Below are 25,424 nucleotides of genomic sequence, written 5' to 3'. Positions count from 1 at the left end.
AGTGTTTGTTCTATGAAGGCTACAGCACAGGCACACAATGTTTCTTCTCAAACTAGTAAGACAATTAACCTTTTATTGATCATAGCAAAAACCTTCTCAAGATACTTTGAGTATGATGATGAATCACAGCCATGGGGACCACTTTACTGCACGTGCTTTGTGCTAAACTGTCTAGGAGACTTATCTTCATGTCATGAAGATATCCATACTCATAGCCTCTCAAGAAATGCTCTGGGACAAATCTTCCAATAAGAGTATACCTATATACGATCCAGTTCTGCAAAACCATGAACTTTTTTCTTCTTTGGACATACAGTGTGCATTGTATTTTGTATTCACTGACTCACTCTGAGGATGGTGCAACATCTCTTTAATTCTGCAGGATTTCTGTCACACAAAGTGAACAATGTGGGTGTCTTTGGAGGCATTAAGTGAAGCTTTGTATGTTGTTTTTTCCCCCCACGCTCTCTTTGTACAACATTTTAAGATTGTTATCAGTGGCAATTACCAGGTTTCCAGCTGCAGGATAACCAAAACCTACTTTTGATGTCTGCTGTGTGTTGATTTTTCTAGAAAGGATGGCTCTGTGCATCAATCAGCACTCCTGGTAGCAGATGAAAAGAAAGTAGGAGAGAGTAAGACTGCTTGTTGAGGACACCACAGAATCTTTTCCCTTTCCCACTATCAAATAAATAGGAGCTTCATGCCACCTTTGTCCCTTTCATACCATTAAGCCAGCCATATGCAAAAACTATGGCCTGTGAGATTCTTCCGTGAAGTAGCTTTCCACAGTTCTCCGGGAACCACTATCAAGTACCCTTTTTTCTTAACATAGTCTCCAAGTAGGGTACAAAACACACGCACCAGTTTATTATGCTATGAAATCTGAGTAAATTCTCCAATGTATTCCAGTTAACTGCATCACAAGAGAAGCAGAAGGGAAACACCAGCAAGACTGCCAAGATCCAAGACTACTTTTGATGGCTTTCTTCAAGCTGTATTTTTTTCTTAGTATTTGCCAGAAAAAATGGAAACAGATTACCTGTGTGAGAGCATTTAAGCACAGCAGAAATTAATTCTTTGCAAGGAAAGTATAATTCTCTTGCAGAGCCCAAGTACTGTGAAATACATTCTGTGAGGTAAAGCACTGCACTGCGTTATAATTAAAAACATATTTTGGCAAGCCTATAACTTTGATGTTTGTATTTAGGGATCTAGTGCTTATGAAGTAGAGCAATAAACTGGGTATTATCCTACTAAACTAGAGCTTCCTTCCCTAGTGGGTAGTATATTGGTTTATTCTTTCTTTCTCATTATGCTTAATATTAACTGTCAGAGCTAAACATAAGGGAAGTGTTTAATGTAATTAAATCAGTTGCCTAACTGCACCTTCTAATACTTCCTGTGCAGGAACTTTTTCTGTATATGTTTGCCTTCTGTATATGCACAGAAGGCAGACAGAGACAAAGCAAGCCAGGAATGCAAACAGCAGGTTTATGAAAGTTGTTAGCATAGGGCAAATTATGGTATTTAGTGGCAACAAGAAAGCATGTCCTCCGAGTTATCAGCTGTTTTCATACCCCTCTTCCAACCTGGCAAAGGAATATAACATATTCCAAAGATTACTTCCGACTACTGTTGCATTTAGCAGTATTAGTTCCTATTGAGAGCAAGTGCAAAACACCCTACTATTACAACCATCCTAAGGTAGAACAGTGCCACTTTGTGGATGTAGATAGATGCTCATGGTCTATTTGGAACTCTAAAAAACACTGACGTTTTCGTAGGGTAGGAAGCCTCATCCAAGGATAATCAGCACACAGAGAGTGGAAGACTCTGGCAGAGACACACAAATGATCAGTACTTTAGAAAATAAGAACTGAGACTAGACAGTGGGAGGGCGACAGAAAAGACTGTTAGAGGGTAACCAGAACTGTTAAGGAAGCACTACGGGACCAACAGAATACTCAACAGAAGAGAATTAAAAGGCATTTGGCAAGGAAATGAAAAATTGGAATAAAGATTTGGTTTTAGCCACACTCTTATTAGTGTAAAGATGAATAAATATTCAGAAGGTAAAACATGACAAAATGCAGCTGTTCTGCAGACAGAACAGGCAAACCTCTGGATATAATTTTCTTCCATTTTATTTCAAAAACTGACTCTAACAAAACAAATACATGAAAATATCCTGAATTTTATTTCTCACATTTCCAGGTAGCTTTCTACCTTTCATTTCAGTAAAAAGGGCACCCAACTCTTCTCACCTAACTTCCAACTATCTGCATGATAGGTTTCAACTTGTCTGCTTTCCTCTCAACTGCACCATAATTATCACTTTAAAATGGGATTCTCTTATCATATGCACCTCTAAAGACTACTTATGCTTCAGGTAGACTCTGCTCACCTTGGAATGTGTTTGAAATGCTGGTCAGTTGAGCTGCTCTCAAAGCATGCTCCCTGCAGGACACCAGAGGGAGGATGGAAGTGAGAGCTAATTTGAAGAAAATAGTTTAAAATACCAGTAATTAATGTGAAATTTTCCTGTCAAAGTGTCTGGAGGGTACCAGAGCTGCGATTAGGGAAAGAAGGACTATTAGCTAGAGAGTTTAGAAACATACAGCCCCAGTCCAGTAAAGTATTTAAGCGTTAAAATTTGCCATTCATCTCTACCTGATCCCAATTCTTTATAGTTATGTCATTCACCCACTATAAATTTAAATATGAGAAGGGACCTTTGACCTGTGAACAGAGCTGCCACCAAAATATTATAGAAGGACTCAGAAGTTGCATTTGCTCTTTGCTTTCCAGTATCTAAAGGTAAAAATGTAATTGTATGGTCTATTAATTCCTTCCAAACAGGTAACAGGAACACTTGCTGTGCAGAAGAGCTTGCTTTAGATTCCTGTAACAAGTGGAAACTGTGGAATAGACACATTATATCTTGCCCCAATCTTATCAGTTTCACTGTCCATAAGCCATGTCTCAGACATCTTGCTAAAGGAAGCTATCAGAACTTAAAGACATTATGTTTTCTATTTACTGATACATTCTCATGAATAAATGGGAAGCACACACAGCAATCAGAGTTGTGGTAACCTTCAGAAATTTCCTTCTTACCAGTCAGGACAAAGCTGTCTCTTTTTTTCTTCTCTTGCCTTGCAGCCTTCCCCAGTAACACAGATGAGTTTCAAGTTCAAAACAGCATTATGGCCTCATACAAAACATAGTCAAAATATGGTAAGTCACTTTGTTTTTAAAATTACCACCTGAGACAAATCCCAGTAGCCTCATTTTTACCTTGTTCATGCTTTGCCTGGATTTCAGACAGGGAAAGGTTATGATCAACTTGCAGAGCTTCCCCTGTCCCTGTGATCCTACTTCACAATATAAGGTTCCAGGAAGGCAGCTCTCACCTCTCTGAATCCAACGTTAGTTCTAAAGGGCATGTTTATATGGCCAACAATGAATTTTAAATGTAATTGTCATAATTCTGAACACACAAATCTTTTCATATGCAGCACAGCATTCAAGGGAAGACTTTCAGATTGCACAGAGAATTACACAGAAAAAGTACAACACTTCAGAGCAATCCCTCTTGCAAAAAGCCACAATTCCAATAAATTTTCACACATTTTCAATACATGTGTACATTCCCTTAAAGTGAACCATGAATTTTAACTGTGCTCATCAGGACTGACTGATGGGAGGGCTTACCACACACAGTCATCTGCTAACAGCCACCACCGGCTAAAGGAAAAGATGTGTCAATGTCTGCCACTGAGGTACTCTTGTACCAAACACTGCCAGTATTTTCTACTTACTGTGCAGTAACTGTCATCTGCTAATCAGCATTTGTCCTCACTCTAAAAAGGTATCTAACAAAACAGATGCATGCTCTATTTCATATGTGATTCCAGAGTAAATGTGTCCACTCTGATGCATTAAATGGAAACCACGACATCTTGCAAAAATACAAATTCTAGCTCAAAGAATTTGATTCCATGCATGTAAATTAATACTGATAGATTTTTCCACATGAAGTCCTACAAAAAAACCCCCCTTAACTCCCTGCCCCAAACCCCCCAGCAAAACCCCCACCATCTTCCAAGGGAAGCATTGCTAATGTTGTAAAGAAATCCCTAAGACAGAAAAATAAATTGCAGTGCAGTTTTCAAAGCCAGCCATCACCTATGTAATTTTTGTTCATTTCCCTGACAGCTATTTCACACCAGCAAAAAGCCTTAGTTTGTGGGAAAATATATATGAATTCCCATTCTTTTTAGCTGAGCTTTGTTTTTGTTTTTTATTTGAAGAAAAATTAGTACTGCAAATACAAAGAATGAAATGCAAAATGGGAGTTTAATTACGCTCTCTTGTAAGTCAACGGAAGCTGCTAAAAAAATCCTACCAGATTTCTAAAGGCTCTGAAAGACATGTGTTTGGTCATTTTTTTAATTATGGCAGGTAAAATAATTTTCAGTTTATATTACATTCCTGCAATCAAATGTGACTTTGAAAGTTCAGTCAAATGACATTACTCAAAAGTCTATAAACTGAGAAGAAAAAAATTGGGAATCCTGAATTGTTGTCTCTTCTCACTATTGCAACTGATTTTTCTCCCTTACCCGATAAACGAACTTATATATAATCTCCTATGAAGATGCTGTGCTAACCAAACCTCATTCGATGCAAAAAGGTAAAACGCACACTGAATTTTGATAAGTAAATTAAGCTTTTACTTAAACTGAAAATTTGAAAAAATCCACATGTATTTAGAAATAAAACAAAAAAATCCTGTATGTGTCTGACCAGTAGGCTCTGTTACCAGAGGAAAAAATGGCTCAAAACCAACACAGCTGGGGGCCAAATTTACCCATGAAGCCAGACTTGAACAAGATGCAATGCTGAACCAAGCACAGATGTTATTTTTGGTATCTTTTTCAAGGACTGATCCTTGGTGAGGTGTAAGCTTCATGTTGTATGACATGGAATATAAGATTAACAGCAGAGCAAAAGACACACTACTGTAAATTGGTGAGCAGTGACACCCCCGGAACAATCCTCATCACCTCAGTATCTACCTACACTAACACTCCCATCTTTTAGAGGAAGACACTTACCTAGCTCCCCAGTCTTTAACCAGGCTCCTTTATTTACCTCCTTTTCTATGAGTCTCTTTGTTTACAAAGGTCATTAAGCAGCCTGCATTCTAACTCCAGAAAGAGCTTACCATCCAGGCCAGGCAGAACAGTACTCCTCATGGCCAGCACCAAACCAAGCGGCGATCCAAAGAGGAAGAAATCAGACACCTCGAATTCAAATCGGCCCAGGTTTACTTCTGAGAGACTGGAATTCACAGGAGGAAAGTCTGCACCATCTTTCAACACACTTGAGTGGATGCTGAGCAAAGAAAATACACTGATTCAACAATAACGAAGAGGGCATCCAGAGAAAAAATCCATTCCCAAAACAGACTGCTTAGAAAGCTCTAGCGGCTGTATCTAGATCCAAGCAATATGCCTTAAACTGTAGATAGATATTGCAGTATAGCAGCCACTTATGATTTCTTGTGCAATTATTCAGTAAGTTTACTACCTTCAGCATGCAAGAGTTTTCTACAGTTATTCTGCAGAATACGTATTGGTAAGTTACGCAAGGACTGAACTTTACCTCCCCTATCTTTTAGCAGTACAGATGTATGTAAGCTTATTCTGAAACTTCTGCTACAAATTCTAACCAACTCAAGTTGTATAAGGACAATGGCAGTAAAAGACTGCAGTCATGAAGTATGTTACATGGGTACATAAAAAGCATTGTTCTAATCCATTCCCTGAGCTATGAACTAGCATTTCACTAGTTTTCAACTATTCATTACAGGTTAAAATTAGTGATGCTTATAGACAGCTTTTAATCTTTTAAGTGATTTAAACACTTTCATTTACTTTGTATGCCATACATGCATGAGGTAAATACGGATCACCTATTGCTCACTGACAGACTCACCCCTCATTCAGCTCTGCTGGAGATGAAATATAACTCCATTCAGAAGCAGAAAAGTAGCATATACACCTGCTGTCCAGTCATGAGACAGAGCATAACATGCTTCCAGAGCGTGCAGAGCGTGACTGAGAGATGCTGACCATGCTGACTTCAACCAGAGGTGTAACTGAAGGCCTCATGAGTTATCTGTACACTATACTCTGCATCAGTGGCCAAGCATGGATCAGAATCCAGAAATCCTGAAGACTGGTCCTGAATCAGGCCAAGACACCAGGCCTCTCTTTCAATCTGAGAACTTAGTGACATTCTCAATTTATAAGCTGATGTTATTAACCAAAACTCCGGGGACCAAGCTTAGGGCCCCTTTCGGGTAGAAATGAAGAAAGCCAAGAATTAAACCCATCAGCAGCACAGCAGTTAGGAGTTACCTCTCTATGCCAAAAGCACTTGGACAAAAAGCACAAGCTGACACACAACCACAGTGTGTAGGACAAGGACATGTCTGTGTGAAAGAGCGATCTTTGTAACCTTATTACTCACACTGACACACCACCTCTAAATTGCAGTAAATGAGCTCATGAGGAAAAAAAGTCTTCATGATCTTATGCAAGTCTCACAGACAGGAAACCAAATGCTTGGAATCTCTCTATGTACAGGGTGGGTCAGAGGATGACATGGTTTCATTTGATTTGTGGTCCCTGCCCCCCGCCCCGCTTTTTACCTTACCAAGGAATTTTTTCTGCCATCTTTAGGCTGTATTTGTCCAACTATTCCTCAATAGCTTAGCAACAGCCTACAGTTTGAGGAGTCCAAAACGTGAATGGAAGATAACACTTTTCTATTGGCTTGCTTAAGTACAGCTGCATGTAAAGCTTTCAGTTTAAAATCATAGATAAACAGGAAATGAAAAAAGTCTTGGAAGAACACGGTTATCTTTGTCTTTTAATTACCCTATTATCCCCCAAGTCTGAAGTGCTTTATATAAGCCAACACTGTGCTTTAAACATAATACGGTACTCCTTCTATACAAGAACCTAAAAGTGACTGACCAAAAACATCTTCACGTTTTCAATCACAGACAAGCGAAAAACAGGCATTCTGTCTCAGAGGGAAGACGCTTTACAACATATTGATATCCAGAAAACCCAACGGTTTGAAAAGAAAAGTGGAATAGTCAACAAAAGCAAAGTACATTCAGTCAAAGCAAGAAAATAAAATTACCTTAAACTGCTACTAACAAAACTGCCAGACTTGAAGTAAAGCACAGTAGTATGTCTGCACTATACTCAACTGTAGCAGAACTGAAACTTCAACACACAATAAAACTTCTCCCTCTGCATCATTCCCAATGAAATAAAGGAAATAAGATGATTGATAGAGGAAAAAAAAGCACAAAGAACTCAGGTAAGTAAAAAACCAAATAGCTTAGAACAGGAAGAAACAACGAGACAAAGGGAATGCTTATGTTCCCACCAAATCTGTGTTTTAAAGGTTTCTTAGGATCCAGGAAAGCTAATTAAGTCAACTCTCCTCCCGCAACCTCCTCTTCATTTAAGCCAAATGTTTATGCAGGTTTTTTTGTTGTTGTTGTTTTAAAGTTGACCTGAATAGCTCATAGACCAATGGGAGCAACTAAAGCAGTTATCTCACTCTTAACAGAATAATAGAAACTCTGTAAGTGAAGTCAGAGAGATCTCTAGAAAGAAAAATGTAACAGAAATTTAGAATTATAATGCATTCATCCGTCTTGATTTGTGTGGGCTGCACTGAAGAAATGGAACTACTTGCATTCAGTTTTGCATATTCAAAACTCTCACAGCTGAATAAAGATTAAATAAAAAACTCTCCACATGTGAGTAAGTTCATACTAGACCCACTATTTCTATAGTTTTCTTTGAGAGGTATACAGGGACTTTAAGCAAATCTCCAGAAACACACCACAAACAATAAAAATGATTCTGTTGCTCTGGTACTGAGAGGCTCTGTTCAATGGCAAGCCTATGTCTTTTACTCAGTCATCAAACACTAGTTACCTAGACAGGAAAGCATGATGTTGGGTTATAGTATCACAGTCATAGGTGGATGAGTCACTCTGTTTCCTAGGCAGCGGCTGCCTTGGCTTCTCATCCTCCATGATTCCCGAGATGTCAATATTGCTTTTGCTCAGGCGTTTGCTGCCACCCAGACTGGAGTCCTCTGCTAAGAGGGGATTATCCTTCAGAGAATGAACAGAGTAAAAGGAAGATTTAGACAGTGACCAAAATATGACAGAGCTTATATGAAAAGGCTGCATTTACACAATTGACCTCACTTTATCCAAGAAAGGGTGGAAGGGGTTAGACTTTCTTTCTGCAGTAGAAGATAAGGAAAGAGATGAAGACTAAATTTCCCTCTATGATGTATAGCCTAAAAGCTGGAAGGAGAATCAGGAATTTTAGGTGGAGGGGAGGAGGAGTAACACAAAAGCTTTATCCCTCATGACTTCATCATTCTTAGAGGACTATAAATATCATAAGGTAATCAGAAGGGGTCTTACCTGAGTGCACAAAATGCCCATTACAACATTAATGGTCTTGCTCATCATGTTCCATGGATGCAGGACCTTATTTTTTAAGAATGTGAACTTCTGCGGGATGCAAGAGGAGACCAGTGGTACCATATCTTTAAGGTACCCCTTGAAATAGGAAATAGATTTATTTATTTTTCATTTCCTCCAGCACTTCTGCAGCTTGCACCAGCATCCTCCCTAACATATCCCTATTACCCCCAGACTTTTATTCCTGCATCCATTTCAGCAGCCAACACAAATGCTGCTTTTCAAAACAAATGCCATCGGACTGAATCTGCCCATTCATGCACAAGATCTGGGTGCATGAGGCATGCAAGATCTGGTTCTTTATAATAACTGTGTAATCCAGTTCTTTGTAAATCTCCTTCTATTCGGATCAACAAAATAAGACAGTGCGAAAATGCCTGACATCTACTTTTACAAAACTTCAAAGATACAAACATCAACAAGGCACACTGGGAGAACAGATACAGTTAAACCCCTTCTGTGTAATTATTGGTTTTCATCCACATTCTACTGACTCTTACAATGCAGTACTAGAATTCATAGGATGATACGATACAACTAGCACTAGCATCTTAATAGCGTGCAGAAGATTAGTTTAGGACCAGCATGTTCACAGGCTATTATTCCTGTGATCGTAAAATGAAAAAACTCAACAAGCACATAGGAATCTCTTTCTGCATTTCATACTAACATAGCAAAATTCACATCATGCCAACTTTCATATTAAAGTTGTGCAAGATTTAGGACCTTGCTTGGCATAATACTAATGTATCTACAATGTTAAAACTAGGCCTCACTTCTGGTAGTTGTTAGTGTTAATGAGTGCAGAGAACTATTTCACAGGGCCAGGTAGCATGAGGGCTCCTGCCGTGTGTTGGCAGCTGACTGCCCGCACTGTTTAGTGTTCTGAAGTGATGTAAAACCAAAATAAAGTCTCCACCTAAAATATGCGTTTCCACTGAGTTCAAGCCAGAACCAGCTCCAGGCCCTTCTTGTAATTTTTTATGTAACCAGTAACTTTTTTTTCAGCCTGACACTGACTCTATGTAGCTGGGTTTGCCCTACAGTTTACAACCTTACATTGAAGCTCTGTTATAACATCAGTACTTTTTAGCAACTCTGTATCTATTCTTCAGAACACCAGGGACCTTTCAAAGCCAAAATTCCTATAACCAAATTGTTCCTGACAGAGTTTCTTACAGAGTAACCTTTTATAGGTGAATTCTCAAGAATGTAAGTGAACAACATTTCTTTATCTGCTTGTGTCTCATCATTATCCCAAACTGATTCAGCAAAGGTAATTATTTACCTCTTAGCCTTTATGATGAGTTCCGATCTCTAGCTTGTTCCCAAGCAACAGTGGCATGAAAATGCGATATATTTATGATTTTAAATTGTAACTTGCATGCTACAAGTATATTGCCACCTTTGCCTAAAATTCCAATTTGGTGCTTTTACTATGAATAAATTTATTAGGGTGTAATATTGATGGTGGCACACAAAATGGAGGTGAATCCACATACACATAGCTGAAAGGAAATTTTTAGAGACTGAACCAAAGCCCACGAAATGCAGTGATAAATCCATTGATTTAAATGGGCTGTAGGTCAAGCTCTTAAACATCATAACATGAGTGACTTCTGAAAACCATATCAGTGCTGTCAAGGCTCAGAGTTTCATCAAAACCCTGGTGACATTTTAAGGCTCTCTTTGTTAAAATCACATGGCAGATATGTCAGCATCTCAGCTCCCATTACTTTTTACAAAGGAATTGCTGTCAATAGATGGAGAAAAATGGGAACTTTTGAAGGTGCCAGAGCAAGAAAGCAGATAAAAGGAACTCAACATGATTAAATATTTTTGTTTAGGTCTCTTGATTTCCTGGTGGTCTCAGGAAGAAGGCTGGCTCTTGGAAAGGCATAGAGTTGACAGTAACATAACACCAAACACTTCTCTTTTAGTCACACGCATGTTTCTCTACAGTATTTAAAAACTGGAAGCTAATATCTTTATCCCTGAAAGCTGGCAACAATTCACCTTTGTCCTCTAAGCTTCAGTAACAGGTTCTCCTTGCAGAGGGTGTGTTCTTCTCTTGTATCATAAGACAATCTCAGATAGGTCAAATTTTGCAAGAGTTTGACAGTCTCAGAACAACTGTGTGGGAAAAGTATCAAGCTCCCTCTTCTGCACTGCTATCATTAAGGTTAACCTAGCATACCCAGCATTTCAGTTGAGCCTGTTGATTTACTGGGCACAACATTTCTGTCAGAGACACAGTAGAATGGTAGCTGCTTTTTTTTTTTTTTTTGTTAAACTCTGCAATAATAATCATTACCTAAAGCGAGTTAACAGGACATGGCATGCTACTGTAGCACTGCAGAAGAAAGCCTTCATTTTCTTTGGTCAAAATCAACACATTTTAAATTTGATTTTCTATGGGTAAAACTCAGGTCTTCCACAGCATACATGGCACACACAGTTCAATGAGGAAAGACAAAAGTAGTTTTAGAAGGACAAGGGACTAGATCTCTGTGAGACGACCCTAGGGAAGATCACTGGGAAATTGGCTAGGCATTGTACAAGACAGCAGGATTCAAAGTTGTTCTTTTCCTTGTTGCATACAACTCTCTCCCCACACTCATTTACATTTTCTCCACCACTGCTCCCTGCACCTGTCTTCTTGGACATAGCATTATGCCACTGTACTGCACTGTTGAAGTGTCATTGGAACACTCTCCACAATTCCTATCAGCAAATGCCCCAAGTGAAAATAGACTTTATCATGTCCAGTACTTTTAAGCAACTTGCAAGGAGTGTAAAATCCAACTAGACAAAACAGAGGATGTGAGAAATAGTGCAAGGCTTACAGGTGAGGACTGAGACACGACAGATCAAGAGACTTGGCCAAAGTCACACAGACAGACTATGGAAAACATGATAACTGAATCTATTTCTCTGAAGCTACAGAAAGAACAAGTTCACAGGACAGGCACTTCCCATAACCTCACTCAGTACTGGAGCACATTAGCAGCCCTGTGCACGTGGGGTGAGATTTCATGTGAAGAAGAGATGTTGAAGAACCTAATCTGTCCTCCAGAATTATGCAGATGAGTTGCAGGAAAATGAAACCAAGACAGAAGCAGTATATGATCTGTAAGATGAACCTTCCCACACTGTTCCACCTATAGTCTTCAACAGCTAAGAGGACCTCCTGGCTTCTGTGACAAGTGAATAATTAGTCTTATTCCTGAGAACAGGGAACCCAGGACTAGAGCTAGTGCCAGTTCTGGAGCTGGCTTTTATCCCATGAACAGTCTGTTCATGTGATAGTCCCTTGGGGACTGAACTGGGATCAAATTCATTTTACACGTTACTGAACAGCCATTCAATAGGGAAGTCTGACAATCATTTCACAGAGACAGAAGGTTATTTGGTGAGAAGAACTATCACTGAGAAATTAACTTCACTAAACCATCTGGGCCTTCTCTGCATCTGAATGGTGAAAATGACATCAGATTCTAAGAGTATGTCAAAATGTCTGCACACTGTGGCGTCACAGTGAAGAGAAAGTGTTCAAATTTATAGTAGTCTGATACATTTAAGGGGGGGTGGGGGTGGAAGTCTTGTTAAAAAATCCCGTATTCAAACCTATTCAAAAAACCTGACCAGATTTTTATCTCACTTGTTTGAGCATTTAGGCTCACCTTCATGACACAGTCTTTCTTGTATGCTGCAAAACAGACTGAGCCAATTTGGCATTTATATCAGCCAGATCAGGGAGTGAGATATAGTTCTGAAAAATACACTAAGCCACTTAAAAAAAAGACATCAGGCAACACTTTAGAAGAAGGTTGAGGTGATCAGTATAGAGACTATTCACTGCATTTTAAACAGTTAAAAAGCTTATTTTCCATTGCTACAAGCTCTTTCAACTCCCCCACACGCCACAATTAAAATCTCATCTGCAGTAAAATGGTATCAATGCTGGGATTTGAATTAGTCACCCACAGGTGGCTTTTATTTATCCTTGATCCATGTGAAGCAAATCTTCCACTTTCTCCATTCATCCTAATGAAGAGTTGTCTACTTCTAAATTATGAGTATTTTAGCTGTTGCAACAAAAAAGAACCATCTTCCTCTTCTAAGAGACAGTGTTCCCAACCAAGTACAGTGATTGCTAATACAAGACTTTGATTTTCCGCTTCTGATGATGGACCAAGTTCACTTCATCCTTCTGTCCTTTAATAACCCAGGGACTCATATGATCACAATGACAACAACACTGGCTTTCTTTGTGAAGTATTTTGACATTTACAAACATAACTGATTTTTAAAGAGCAAGAGTTACTAGTCTGGTCTGAGCAGAGTGACATTTGCTCTACTGCAGACTCTTTTATTGAACATGCAGGTAAATTTTCAAATACTGCCCTGTACAAGCACGTACACACAACAATCATTATGATCTCAGTAATCATTCACATTTCCACCAACACTGTAGAAGTCACTACCTGTTATGGATAATCCTGATATGATTTTTAGTGTATATTGGAAACTAAAATACAGAAAACAGACTACAACACACAAACCAACAAATACTCACCTGGGGCAGTAGAAGAATGCACCATTCTATTCCTTATATACATTGCCTCATTAAATTAACAGGCCCTCTCTCTCCAAAAGGAAGTTTCTAGTGCCTAAAACTGTGAACTATTCAGAGAATGTAACGGTCACTGCATCACCAATCTAGCTTATTATTATAGACCACTTTGAAATAAACAGAGTAAGAAGGTAACTATATAAACCTAATTTACTCTATTTTCACTGTTTATAACCAGAACATAAAATGCAATGGTTGCAAGTACCTCTGTCTCATCCTTATTTCCAACTAGTTTCATTTCACAAACACCCCTGACATTTGTGAAATGGTAAAGTAAAAAACTCTCTTATATTTCTGCATCTCAAACTCTTCCAATGAGATCCATTTCTACTGGAGACACCAAGGAAGGGGGGAACAACAACAAAAAAAAAAAAAAAAAAAAAAAAAAAAAGAGTCCTCCTGAATGTGATTCACAGGAGGAAGCTGAGAACAATGGACAGAAAGACAACACAAGGAAGGAAAAGAATACTTAGTTTTTCTGAACACACAGAGTAGTAGAGATAAAGACAAAATGAGAAAAGGGAAAAGATGGAGAGAGGAATGGGAAAAGAAGCTCTCTGTTATCAGAAAAGACACGAATAAAGGAAAGTTGAAATTATAAGAGCAGGGAAGTCAAAAGATCCTGTACTGCTTCAAGGCTGATCCCCACTCTCAGGTTCATCAGCAGCCCTTGCACAACCAACCCCATTGTAGGACTGGGATCCAGGAGGACCATTTCTCCATTTACTTTGCTTGCAATGCACTGTCCTCAGTGCTAGTACTAACAAAGGCTGGCTGCTGAGAATCCAGAGCCATGTTATTAATGGTGAGTAATTGTCTTTCCTGGAGGCATTTAGAGGATGTCTCTTTGCTCATGAGTATTCCCATCACACAGAGTTCTCAACTGAACCATGCAGGTTGGTATCACTGGGCCCATTTTTGAGGAGAGAGGTAACTAAAGAGTCATGGGATGAGACAATCTGGCCACGGTCACAAAACCATCAAAGAATGGAGTGTGGGCACTTCACTCAGTGTCAGTTCTAATACACCATACCCCCTCTCCATATCCACTTGAGTCTGAAGTACATAAGATTAGTTGAATTTCAGTTTTATTTCTTAAGTGTTGAACACAATAATGAAGCTTACATGCTAGCATTACTTTAAAAAATTGTGCTTGTACTATCATGACATCTTTCCTGTATCAGAGAAATCAAAATGTAGCACTTATTTAGACCCTGTTATGCTCAGTGGTACATTCACAGATCCTCAGGTGACTTGCATTCCTTATCAGGAAGGAAGCATTCTTTCACCAGTCACTAAAACTTATTCATGAACACATTTTAATGCTAGACTACCCCCAGGCAGTAGCATAAGGCATTCTGGACCCTATGTGAACAAATAAAAAGATTATAAAAAGAAAGATAAAAGATTTTGGCAAAAACAGGAGCCTACCAGAGATTACTGAGAGAGGACCTGTTTGCATCTAGTTAGGGATACAATAAAGGGCACTTGGTAACCCTACTTTGCAGATTTACAGGTAAAGCCTTCACTAGCGATTTCTGTATATCACAACACTGAAGCTGCAGACTTAATTTTCACACAGCAATTTTTTTGATATATGAGCAAAATCCTGTGCTATCATGGCAATTTACCAAATCTTTAAATTTTCTCTGGTTTATATGGAGCTGATTTCCTCCAGGGAATGAATCTATAGGGTTTCAGCTGTGTGGATTTTTTCTCTTCACCTGGATGCTGCTGATGCTTCCTCTCCTGCTACTGTTCCGACTCTCGTCAGCTGTATTAGAATTATAGCAGATGGCATCAAAGCCCAAAATTCCTCCAATGCAGTCACCAATGAGACACACCTGAGGAAAAAAAAAAGATTTTTTGGGGAGATGTAGCAAGTGTTTTAAAAGAAACAAAAAGCATCACAGTACTGCAGAGGAGTTGCTGTCTTACTTTACAGCCTTGTTCCTGTTTTTTTACACCTTGGTTTCTATTGCAGCTGAAAACGTGCAGCTGCCTTCTCCCACTTCCTTTTATCTCCAGCCATATACCCTACGCCAAAAATATCTGTCCCAGGGACTATTTTGACCAGCTGGGAGTCCTGCCAAACAGGCTCAAATTCTTCTAGCTGCTTGCAGCCAGATTCCAGCTCGAAAAGTCCAGATCACCGGACAACTGGTCTCACGAAGATTTCAAGCCACTTAACGTGTCCTTCAGAGTCATACAAGGAAGAGGATCTCAACAGATTAAAACCAGATTGGTACTCCCCTGTCAGGACATGGGAATGGAACTTTTACATGAGGTATTAAGCAGAGAGATTCACTCTTGCTTCACATTTAATATAAACATACAAACTACCTTCAAAGTATGGACCTGGGAATTAAAATACAGAGAGTACTAAAATTGGGAATGCAATAGTTGGAGTAATTTTAAGGCACACTAGAATCTACCTCACAAGCCAATTTCCACTGAACACCTCCCTATCCCACAGGAGACAATTCTTTCTCTCTGTCTCCCCTACCTGTGTCTGAGGATGAGTAACAGCTGTATTACATTTCTCATTGGTAACAATCCCCACAGTTCCACAGGTTCCAGTAACCCTTTCTCTCCAATTCTCAAACTCAAGCAAACATCTAGTCTGTTGTTCCCAATTCCAATTAGTTTAACAGAAGACATAACCTCTCCTTACAAACCTTAACTTGCTTTTAGCCTTAATTCAGCTTGGCTACAACACTAAACTACAAGTTTTGGATAACAGGATGTTGTGCATGATTTCTTCAAAGTGAAGCATGTTAGGAAAAGCGAGTGCTTCAAGCTGCAGGTAGGGAAAAACCTCAAAATTCCCTTAGTGCATCTCCACATAAAACACACTCTTAATTGAGTACATTTCTTGGGATAAAACATTTAAAAAAAATAAAATATCAAAATACATTAAGGTTAGCATCTGTCCTAAGACAATTCTTGTTCTAAAGTTGTATACAATTGAACAGCATGCTGATTTACTCTCTGATTTTCAAATTCCTATGCTACACAATGAAGTTCACAAAGAACTGAAAATTATATGATACAGGTAACCTTAATAAAATTAACAGCACATTTTGTGGGGGATTATATAGTACCTCCTTCAATTTACCATTCCATTTCTAATCCTCATTATTATTGGCATTAAGGTAATGGAGGTAACTTGTTCCAGATACTGTATAAAACCAAAAAGGCAATCTCTGATCTAATGAACTTGCAATATAAATGGATAGAAGAGACCAAAATATGAAAGGAAAGATACACACGGGGTAGGGGTCAGGTTATATGGCATGTATTTTAGAAGTACAGAACTTATTCAGAGGTAGAGTTGAGATTTTTATCTAAGGATCAAAGCAAAGCACTGTAGACACCACAGAGAAGTCACTTCCATTTTAACAATGCTGGTAATTGTTGATGGTGAAAATTCTGTGGAGCATACAGAGGTCATGCAGACTTTTTAACAAGAAAGATTAATATATACGGCTTGTAAAACACACCAAAGAGACTTCTTTGTAGCTTTGCCAAAGAAAAAAAAAACCTGTAACACTTAATGTCTATTGAGAGAATTGTTTTCACAATTATTTCTGTAACTGGTATAATTCTTCTTTACATAATCTCACCTTTCATAATTTTCTGTCACTGCAGCTGGGCTGCTTTTATGCTTCAAGCAAGAATAGTTCACTATGGATTTTAAAACTGGCTTAAAACCAAATTTTAGTCTAAAAATACTGATATGCCACAGCACAATCTTATTACTGCTATGGAAAAGAATTTGTTTGTGTAATAAAACACATGCTTTCCATCGAAGATTACACTGTACCCTATATTAAATGTCTTTTTTTTTCTTTTTCTGAAGTCTACAGGTCACTGTACTTTAAGGAAGTGCATGTTTCCAGCTATGTAGAGGGCCTCATCACAAAATAATTTCAGTAGCTCACACAGGGTAGCAGTATCATATTTATTCTATGTGAAGCACGAAAGTACTGTTTTTTGTAGTCTAAAGATGGAGAAGCAGGAAGAGTAACTGTGACACATCAGCCAGAAGAAGTCTGCAGGTGACTTCACTGGGGAGTGGGTCACACCAGAAAAATTATGTGACTTTCCCAAAATTACACAGAAAATCTGCAACACTTGTCTTCTAAGTTTCTTTACTGTCAATTGTTTTATTACTACTGTGATGGAGGCAAAAAAGAAATAACAATAGTTAAATGTTGGATTCCATATGCTCTTAGTCAGATGTCCCAACTTTTGAATCAGCTATAGCAGGTGTGTGAGGAACTCAGTAACATCGATTATTATTTGTCTTGGGCTGGCATGGTTGTTCACTGCTTAGCATACCACACTTACCGCACAGTTAAGGCTCCTACACATTACCAGTGTTTGTAGCAATACTTATTAAGAGCTTAGGAGTCAAAATGCTTGTGGGAGAAGGTATAGTATCATCTACCAACTGAGTAAGTCCACGTTAGATACTGCACAGGATTCCAGAAGTGTCTTTCTCATGCTGGGCACTGAGAAGACATTTTGCATAGGTAATCCCATGCTAAAATTCATTCATCTTATTTGCAGTATTGTCCCACACTCATAACTCAAAACCCTCAACACAATGGGTTAAAAAGAAACAGCCTTGCTCCAAAGGAATTTTAATTTGATGTAAGAGAAAACAGTCCTACCTGTCCATTAAAACCAGCCCCATCTGTAGATTTGAGAAATTCACTGTAAACTTGATTGGCTCTACTGATCACCATGGCAACTGCATCCTGGTACTGAGGGGATGAAACAGCCAGCAAGGGCAAGGCAGCCAGTGGGATGTGGTCTTCACTGCTGCTGAGACAGCTCTCATCATAGCTGTAGGGATTTAGGCTAGAGAAGGACATGCTGTCGTCAGGAAAAATGCAAGAGGCAGCACACAGCATTAGAGAATGAACAGTTACTTATTAACAGAAATGGGTTGGGCTATTGCAGTTCACAATGAGAGAATACAGGAAGGATCATTTTCTCACAGAATTCAACTGCTTAAAAAAATCAAGGAGTTACTGCTTTATGTGAATGAGATCATGCTGGAAGGCATTTCTGTAGTTAAACATACTTGCTGCAATTTTTCCCACATACAAGTAGACATAATGTAGAACAACAAAGAGATTTTTCCATTTCAGCTTTTTTTTTTCCTTCATATAACAACTTAGTACATCAAAAAACGGGATTCAATCATCACAATGGAATATTGTTTCCTAGAACACACGTGTGACAGATGTATTGTTCAAAAGCATATAAACCCATTTTTCCCAGTGTCCCATCCTTTCAGAAAGATGGAACAAAGCTGCACACATTCTGAAGTCATACGTAAATTTTGCATAGTAACATTTTGCAAAAAGGAGGTGACTAAACTGAAAACGCAAGCTTAAATTTGATAGGATGTCAGCTTTACTTTAGCTTGGATGTGCACCCTGCAAGTTTCTCAGTAAATCTGCTGATCGTGTCTTGACTGATTTTTATTGATGAGTGGGGAAAACAACTTACAGGGCACCAAAGATGCAAGGCACATCAGCGTGTGCCAGATTCTCTTACAGTAAGTCGACTGTCCTTTTGAGAATAAAGGAAAGTCAGAAGTATTTTGGATAATTCAGCTCATCCAAAGTTCATCCAAAGTAGCAGGCAGGCAACTTCAACACTAATTTCTAGTCACTTTCTTTAGGAACTTGGTGGGCTATCACAATATTAAAAAGCAAGCTGCCTGAAATGCAATAAGTGTGTGTCTTTGCTAAAACCTGCATCCCTGAGACTATTACCAGGGTAATGGAAGAAGAGCAGAAAACTTGCGATGCTCAAGTACGGAAGCTGGTCTGTGTTCATGTCCTGAACCTCACTGGACATTTCCACACTTGTCTTTTGCTGAAGCACTCCAATGATTTCGTATTTTTCATCTAAAGTAGTATAACAGTTTCCATGTCCTGGAGCTCAGCTGGTCTGCCAAGCTGTGTCAATTTAGCAATTAACATGGCTTCATTTTGCCAGCTGATTAGATTACCCAAATGCAGAGCAAACATACAGTTATGAATACTAACTCTCAAAAATTAAAAACGAACCTTAAAAACCTAAATAAAAAGGCCTCATTTACTGTAACAATTGCCACATAACACCTCAGAAAGAGAAAGAGAGAAACAAAAGAGGAAAAAAAATATGAAGTGAATGTTTGAAATGGAAAAAAAGACCTGCATATGTTTTCATAATAAAAGTAAAATGCAAACAATATTCACAAGAGAACTACATAAAACAGAGTCAATGGAAAAATAAATATCTGGTAATTTTTTTTTTCTTGGCTGAACGAATATAAATCAAACTGAAATTGAGCAATTGTTTTCTAGACAGTCACAGTTAACTGGCTTAGAAATGAGGGTTTGGGTTTTTTAATCCCAATTTATTTTATTGTAAAGGTTGCAGCTGCAGAGACCTCTGTTGTTATCATAGACACAACACAAAGGAAGAAAGATCCAGACCACTGAAAGAGTATATGGAAGAGATGAAGTTGTTTATCACAGAGGACATGCTAAGTGTTAGTGCTGAAGCTCAGACAAACAGGTAAAGAATCAGCACTGGAGATGAGAGGAGCACAAGTCTTGTTATCTTGATGCATTGGCAGGACACTGCAGGAGGTCGTTCCAAAGCACCAGCTTGGAAACATCACACTTGCACAAAGGCTGGAGGTGGCCTCCCTGATAAAAGGAAGCAAATGACTAGGCTGCAAGACAGAACTGGTCGTCCATGGTGTAAGAGTACACTTGGCTCCCAGGGGAGAAATGACTGATGCATCTGCTAGCAGGGATAACTGAGACTGCACCATGGAGATAGGGGGTGAGGGGTTATTCAACCCAGGGAGGAGGGGGCAGGAAAGGAGGAACAAGGGAATAAAAGCTTATTCTGAATGCAGAAAGCATCTGGCTAGATGTAGATCAAGACAAAACACTGGTCCCTCCTCAAAACTTCCTCAGGTCAGCAGTTCCTGACCACGGCAGAGGTGAGAGGAGAAAGTGGGGGAAATCACCCACATGATAACACTTGTTTGGATAACTGTCACACTACAGTTTTTTGACATTTATGGTTTGGCTATCTACACTCCATGCTGACAGTCCTAGGGACTTGCTATCACTGTTTCTGAATGCCAGAATATGCATTTACTTCCTCCATTTTCAGGATAAAGGAAAAATAAGGAATAGAAAATACTCAAATCATAATGACTGGACTTCTCCATACACTTTCTAATTAAATTATAAAAGTATTTAAAAAAAAATGACTAGGAAAACGCAACACCAAGAGCTTACATTGCAGGATCCACCACTGTGCAAGGAGCATGCAAGGGGCTGAGCACTCTAAAACTCATCCAGCAAAAACACTTTAATCTCATTTGATTATTCACATGCTTACTTTCCTACTTAAGCGTTCACTTCCTAAATGTAACTTTTGTTTTTGCCCCCCCCCCCCCCCCCCATGCAATTACTATTCTCCAGTTTGGCCAATACTGTAATTTATGAGCTCTACTCTGAGGTGTGAATCAATGTAAGCTCATCAAATCATATGCTATAAAAAGTGTAACAGTTGGTCCACTCTGGGATATTTTTCTCCCTGAAAAGGGAAAAGATGGCTCTCAAGTGGTCCAGCTGGAACAAGAATGTGCCTTAGTTTTAACTCTTATCTGTCCTTAGCATCAAAGACAGAGATAAGTGTCACAGGACATCAATCATGCATTATAAATTTACACAGGTTGCATAAACGGTGTCTTTCTGATTTATATGAGAGATACAGGAAACTGAAAGTGATGGGACTAGATGGGAGTAGATGGGAGCAGACCAAATTAAACAACCTGAAACATTTACTAGATGGAGTAATTTTGCCCTGAAAGATCCCTTTCCTTTAAGCCACTGTTTTCAAGGCAGGGAGGAGAACTGCATAGGTGCATTCAGATGAAGAGTCCCAGTGGAATCCCTCTGAACCCAGGCACTCAGCACACAGACACAGCATAATTCAATACCTATGCCAAGGTAAACAGAGGGTTGTACTACCTTGGCACGCACTATCACTGCACATGCAGAAAATGGAGGATACATTCAAACCAAACAAGAAATCTTGTGCTGCTGCTTAGTCAGTCATCTGGCTCACCCTTGATGAAACATTACAGTAATTAAAAACACACTTCCTCACCCGCAGTTTGCTAAATGGAATGTTTAACACGAGTTTATGTTCCACAACTGCATCCTGGAGTTCTGGCTATGAAAGCTGCTGGCATGAAGCTGCAGAAATGTGAGAGCAGGGAATCATCTCTCCTTTTGTCAGCCCCAAATGGGTACATCACAAGCAGCTCCACACAAGAACATACCAAGGCAACACCAATCTTCTATCAGTGCTGCGAATGATTCTATAGGACATTCAAACATTCAGCTTGGCTATTTTCAGTCTGGCTGAATACCATGTACTGCAACAAGAGGGAATCAAAAAACAGAGAAAGAAAGTGGGAGGTCTGTTCATTTGGGCTGCCAGCACACACTCTTCCTTCCACTCTATCAGCTCTTCTTCCAGATAGTTGAGACCTGCAGGTACTGCATTATGGGATACCTAAGAGTCACTACTGAGCCCTGTGTTAATCAATGGCCCAAATAGGCAAGGATGATCTTCCAAACACTCTTTGATGCTTCACCTCCTCTTCTACTATCAGTCCTCTTGCTTTACAGGACAGCAACTTGGAGATGCACACACTTTTTCCTGGTTGTTTCAGTGTGTTCTCCCTTGATGCAAACAGTCAGGCATACCTTCCACCAGCCTGGTCTGCACTCTGCCACCTCTTCTTCCTATATGCCTGTCACAGCCTTAAGTCCAGCTAGTATTTTAGAACTTTAATGTATCCCCCATCTCTCCTCTCTAACTCTGTCATATGGACAAGAGGCATTACCATTCCTGCATCTTATGGTCCAAAATGTGGTTGTAGATCTCCTCAACTCTTGTGCAGGGTTTTCTGCTCTACATGAGGTTCAAATGTAACCTTGGGCACTATATTGCAACAAAAAAAGACTATAAAAGCAGCCATCACTTAGGGAAAGCCCCAGACAAAACCAAAAGAAGTTTCTCTTTGCTTAGAAAAGAAGAAATCAAGCAAATCTGATTCTCTCCTCCCCATCACTACAAAGTTCACAAGTTATTCCTGGTTTACACTTGTAGAAGAACTGAAGCAGGCCCAAGAGCATGTGTTTCTTTCTTTTTTCTATATCATGCCATTTAAAATATTTATGTCAAGGAAAATATCACTAAGGAAAGAAATGTTACCTGAAAAGCTTCTCTCATTTAATGAGTGAATTTCAAGAGTGAAAAAGCAGGTGAGGAAGAGCAGCTACTTAAGTGGATACATCCAATGGAAAATTCCATTTGTTATTTCTAAATTCATTTCACTAGAGCCACGGGGGCAAATAACAACATCAAAAACATTTCAAGATTTTAATCCTTTCCCTTACTGAATGTTCTGTATCTGCTCAGCTATCCTGTAGAATACTGCTTGGGCTAGTACCAGAACTAGACTGCAAGCAGAACTACACTACCAGAATTGATAGAATATAATCAATTACCATTACGATGATGTGGAAGCCAATCATACAGCACTCAGTGGAAAGTTTGCTCACCACCTGCTAAAGCTTTCATTCATTTAGTGTATAAGTAATACTGCATGGAGAAGTTGTTTCGGGGCAGGAGGGGAAGTAAAATTGTTTACACTCTTGCTGCTGTCGTCTTTGGTTCTGCACAAACCTTGTAAGGCAACCTGGCCACTTAATAGGCTTGGAACGAAAGTGTAACACCTCCTCAATCATACAGGCTAAGATCACCCTTCATTCCTTGGTGTTAACAGCCCGACAAAGAAACACCCAGATCACTCTCCTTCCCTCAGAAATCATCTCCTCTCATGCTTAACAAGGTACCAGTTGTCAGAGTGAAGTCTCAGCATAGCTGTTTCCTTTCCAGCTTTCAGGGAACATGCCTTAACCACAGTCCTTTCTTACTCCTACATCACTTAAGCTTTTCTCATATATCCTAGGCTAGAGGCACAATCCAGACAGCAGAAATCTTCCTGTTTCTTTCTCAGGCTTTATGTTAGGCCTTTGGTTAATGACAGAAAAATTCTCAGTATATCATTTTAGTCTTGTTTCTGTTCAACAAATTTGAGAAATGAGGCACTGACAGACTGATTTTCTCATTTATGGTCAACCAGGAAATTTGTTATAGACACAGGAATAGTATACACATTTTCTGATCCCCAAGTGGGCACTATAACTAGAGTCATATTTCCTCTCCCGAAGGATGTTACATGTCATTTTTCACATCTCACAGCATTGTCAAAAAGAGTGCATATCTGAAATTGTTACTGCCGTACACATAACAACTGTTAAAATTAATAGTAGTAATAGTTTTGCAAGGTGATAATACCTTTCATATGAGCATGCACACAGGAACTTCAAAACATATCATTGTTGACACACAGTTAACAGTTCAGTGTTAAGTTCTTGATTTGAGTGCAGAAGTGGTGGAGTCACCATCCCTGGAGGTATTTTAAAGATGTGTAGATATGGCACTTAAGGATGTGGTTTAGTGGTGGACTTGGCAGTGTTAGGTTTATGGTTGGACTCAATGATCTTAAAGGTCTTTTCCAACTAAATGATTCTATGACTGTCTGAAATACTACACTAAGTAGGCCTCTGAGATGCAGTTGCTAACTGTTCTTTCTCTGAAAGTTGCATTTAGTATTTCATAGTGACTTGTTTTTGCATCAAAATATTATCACGGCTTTTTACATAACAATGATTTTCAAATGCAGAAGTGACTACCAGGAACCTCAGAAAGCCACTAGACTTAATGCCAATGTGATCTGATGAACCATCTCTTTAAGCCAGACACTGAGAGACTAGAACATTTTTGTGAGAATTTTCTTAACCCAGGCCCCAAAACAACCTCCCCCAAGAAATCCCAACACCCCCAAAACTCTCCCCAAATTCCAAACCCACCAAATTACTTTTTTTTTCAGATAATAAGCAACTTCCTAAAATGAAATCATTATCTCTGCTTCATATTGCAACTAGTAGATGTTTCCTAGCAGAACCTGGTCTCAGACAGAAACAGGACCTGACAGTTAGAAATGTAAATGTGAATGTCATGTAGCATAACCATACTATAGCTCTGTGTCATTTAGGTTTGCAGAGTTATGCTAGTTGAGAAATACACTAATTTTACCAATGACAAGATGTTTCAGGCATTCTTGACTAGTGTTCTTCATTAATGAAAAGTTGATCCAGTATCTACTGTAAAGCACAGCATTCTCTCCCAGTTGCTCTCTAGAAGCCCTGAACTGGGGTCTATCTACCTTTATGCCAGTGAATTACCAAATTGCTTAAAGCAAACTACCCAATTCTCATGTCAGTAAGGGCAACCTCGTAAGCGCCATCTCCATTTACATCAGTTAGCAAATGTATCTGCTCAGACAGGAAATTCCATCAAAGCTAACGGAACCCTCTCACTATGCATGCAACCAAATCCTAGTTGTACTGCGAACTGAAGCCTTCCTCAGCTAAAAGCACTGTTTTGTAGAGATACATCCTTTGTAGCCCATTCAAGACACTTCTGTATATGGCATTCTTATAGGTTAATGACAATAAATGAGTGGTTTACCACAAAACACTACAGGACCTCAAAGTGCAGTAGCTGCTATTGGGAATGAATAGATACTAAAGTTTTGTTGTCTTAAAATGTAAAAAACATGTTCATATGTAAATTCTTTCTCCCCAACACGATGTGTTAAATCACTCATTTTAGATATTTGTTTCTGTCCTCAATTTCCAGTGCAAAGCAGAATTTACTTAAATCAGTCTAAGTTTCTCAGCAACACTTCACAATCTCCACTTTATTCCTAAACCAATGTTAGCAATATGCCATTTTTGTTTCTAAAACAGGAAACATTAAAATTATCAGGAGGGTTTTTTATAACATCCTGTCCCTACAATGGCCAAATAATGAACAGATAAATAAGATAGACAATGTCAGTTGACATATCTGTAGGCAGAGCTAGCTACGTTTCAATTTTAAAATGAGATAAAAATTGACTACTGATTTGGGGGGGTAAAATGGGGGGGGGGGGGGGGGGGGTAAAATGTTATT

The 25,424-nt window shown here is 39.0% G+C and overlaps 1 protein-coding gene across 1 annotated transcript in view; it reads right to left on the bottom strand.

Moving 5' to 3' along the window:
* Positions 1–25,424, bottom strand: part of PITPNM3 (PITPNM family member 3) — a 101,453-nt gene that overhangs the window by 22,235 nt on the left and 53,794 nt on the right. The window contains exons 6-9 of the mRNA XM_010573887.1: positions 17,915–18,104; positions 14,960–15,079; positions 8,037–8,218; positions 5,234–5,403 (exon numbers count right to left, since the gene is read on the bottom strand). Of these exons, the coding sequence (XP_010572189.1) occupies positions 5,234–5,403; positions 8,037–8,218; positions 14,960–15,079; positions 17,915–18,104 (662 nt within the window). The remainder of the gene's footprint in view (positions 1–5,233; positions 5,404–8,036; positions 8,219–14,959; positions 15,080–17,914; positions 18,105–25,424) is intronic.

This window comes from Haliaeetus leucocephalus, unplaced genomic scaffold, assembly GCF_000737465.1.
Source record: "Haliaeetus leucocephalus isolate CR32 unplaced genomic scaffold, Haliaeetus_leucocephalus-4.0 Scaffold395, whole genome shotgun sequence".
Lineage (NCBI taxonomy): Eukaryota > Metazoa > Chordata > Aves > Accipitriformes > Accipitridae > Haliaeetus > Haliaeetus leucocephalus.
Note: the sequence above shows the minus strand (reverse complement) of the source record. Positions and strands in the feature narration are given on the sequence as shown.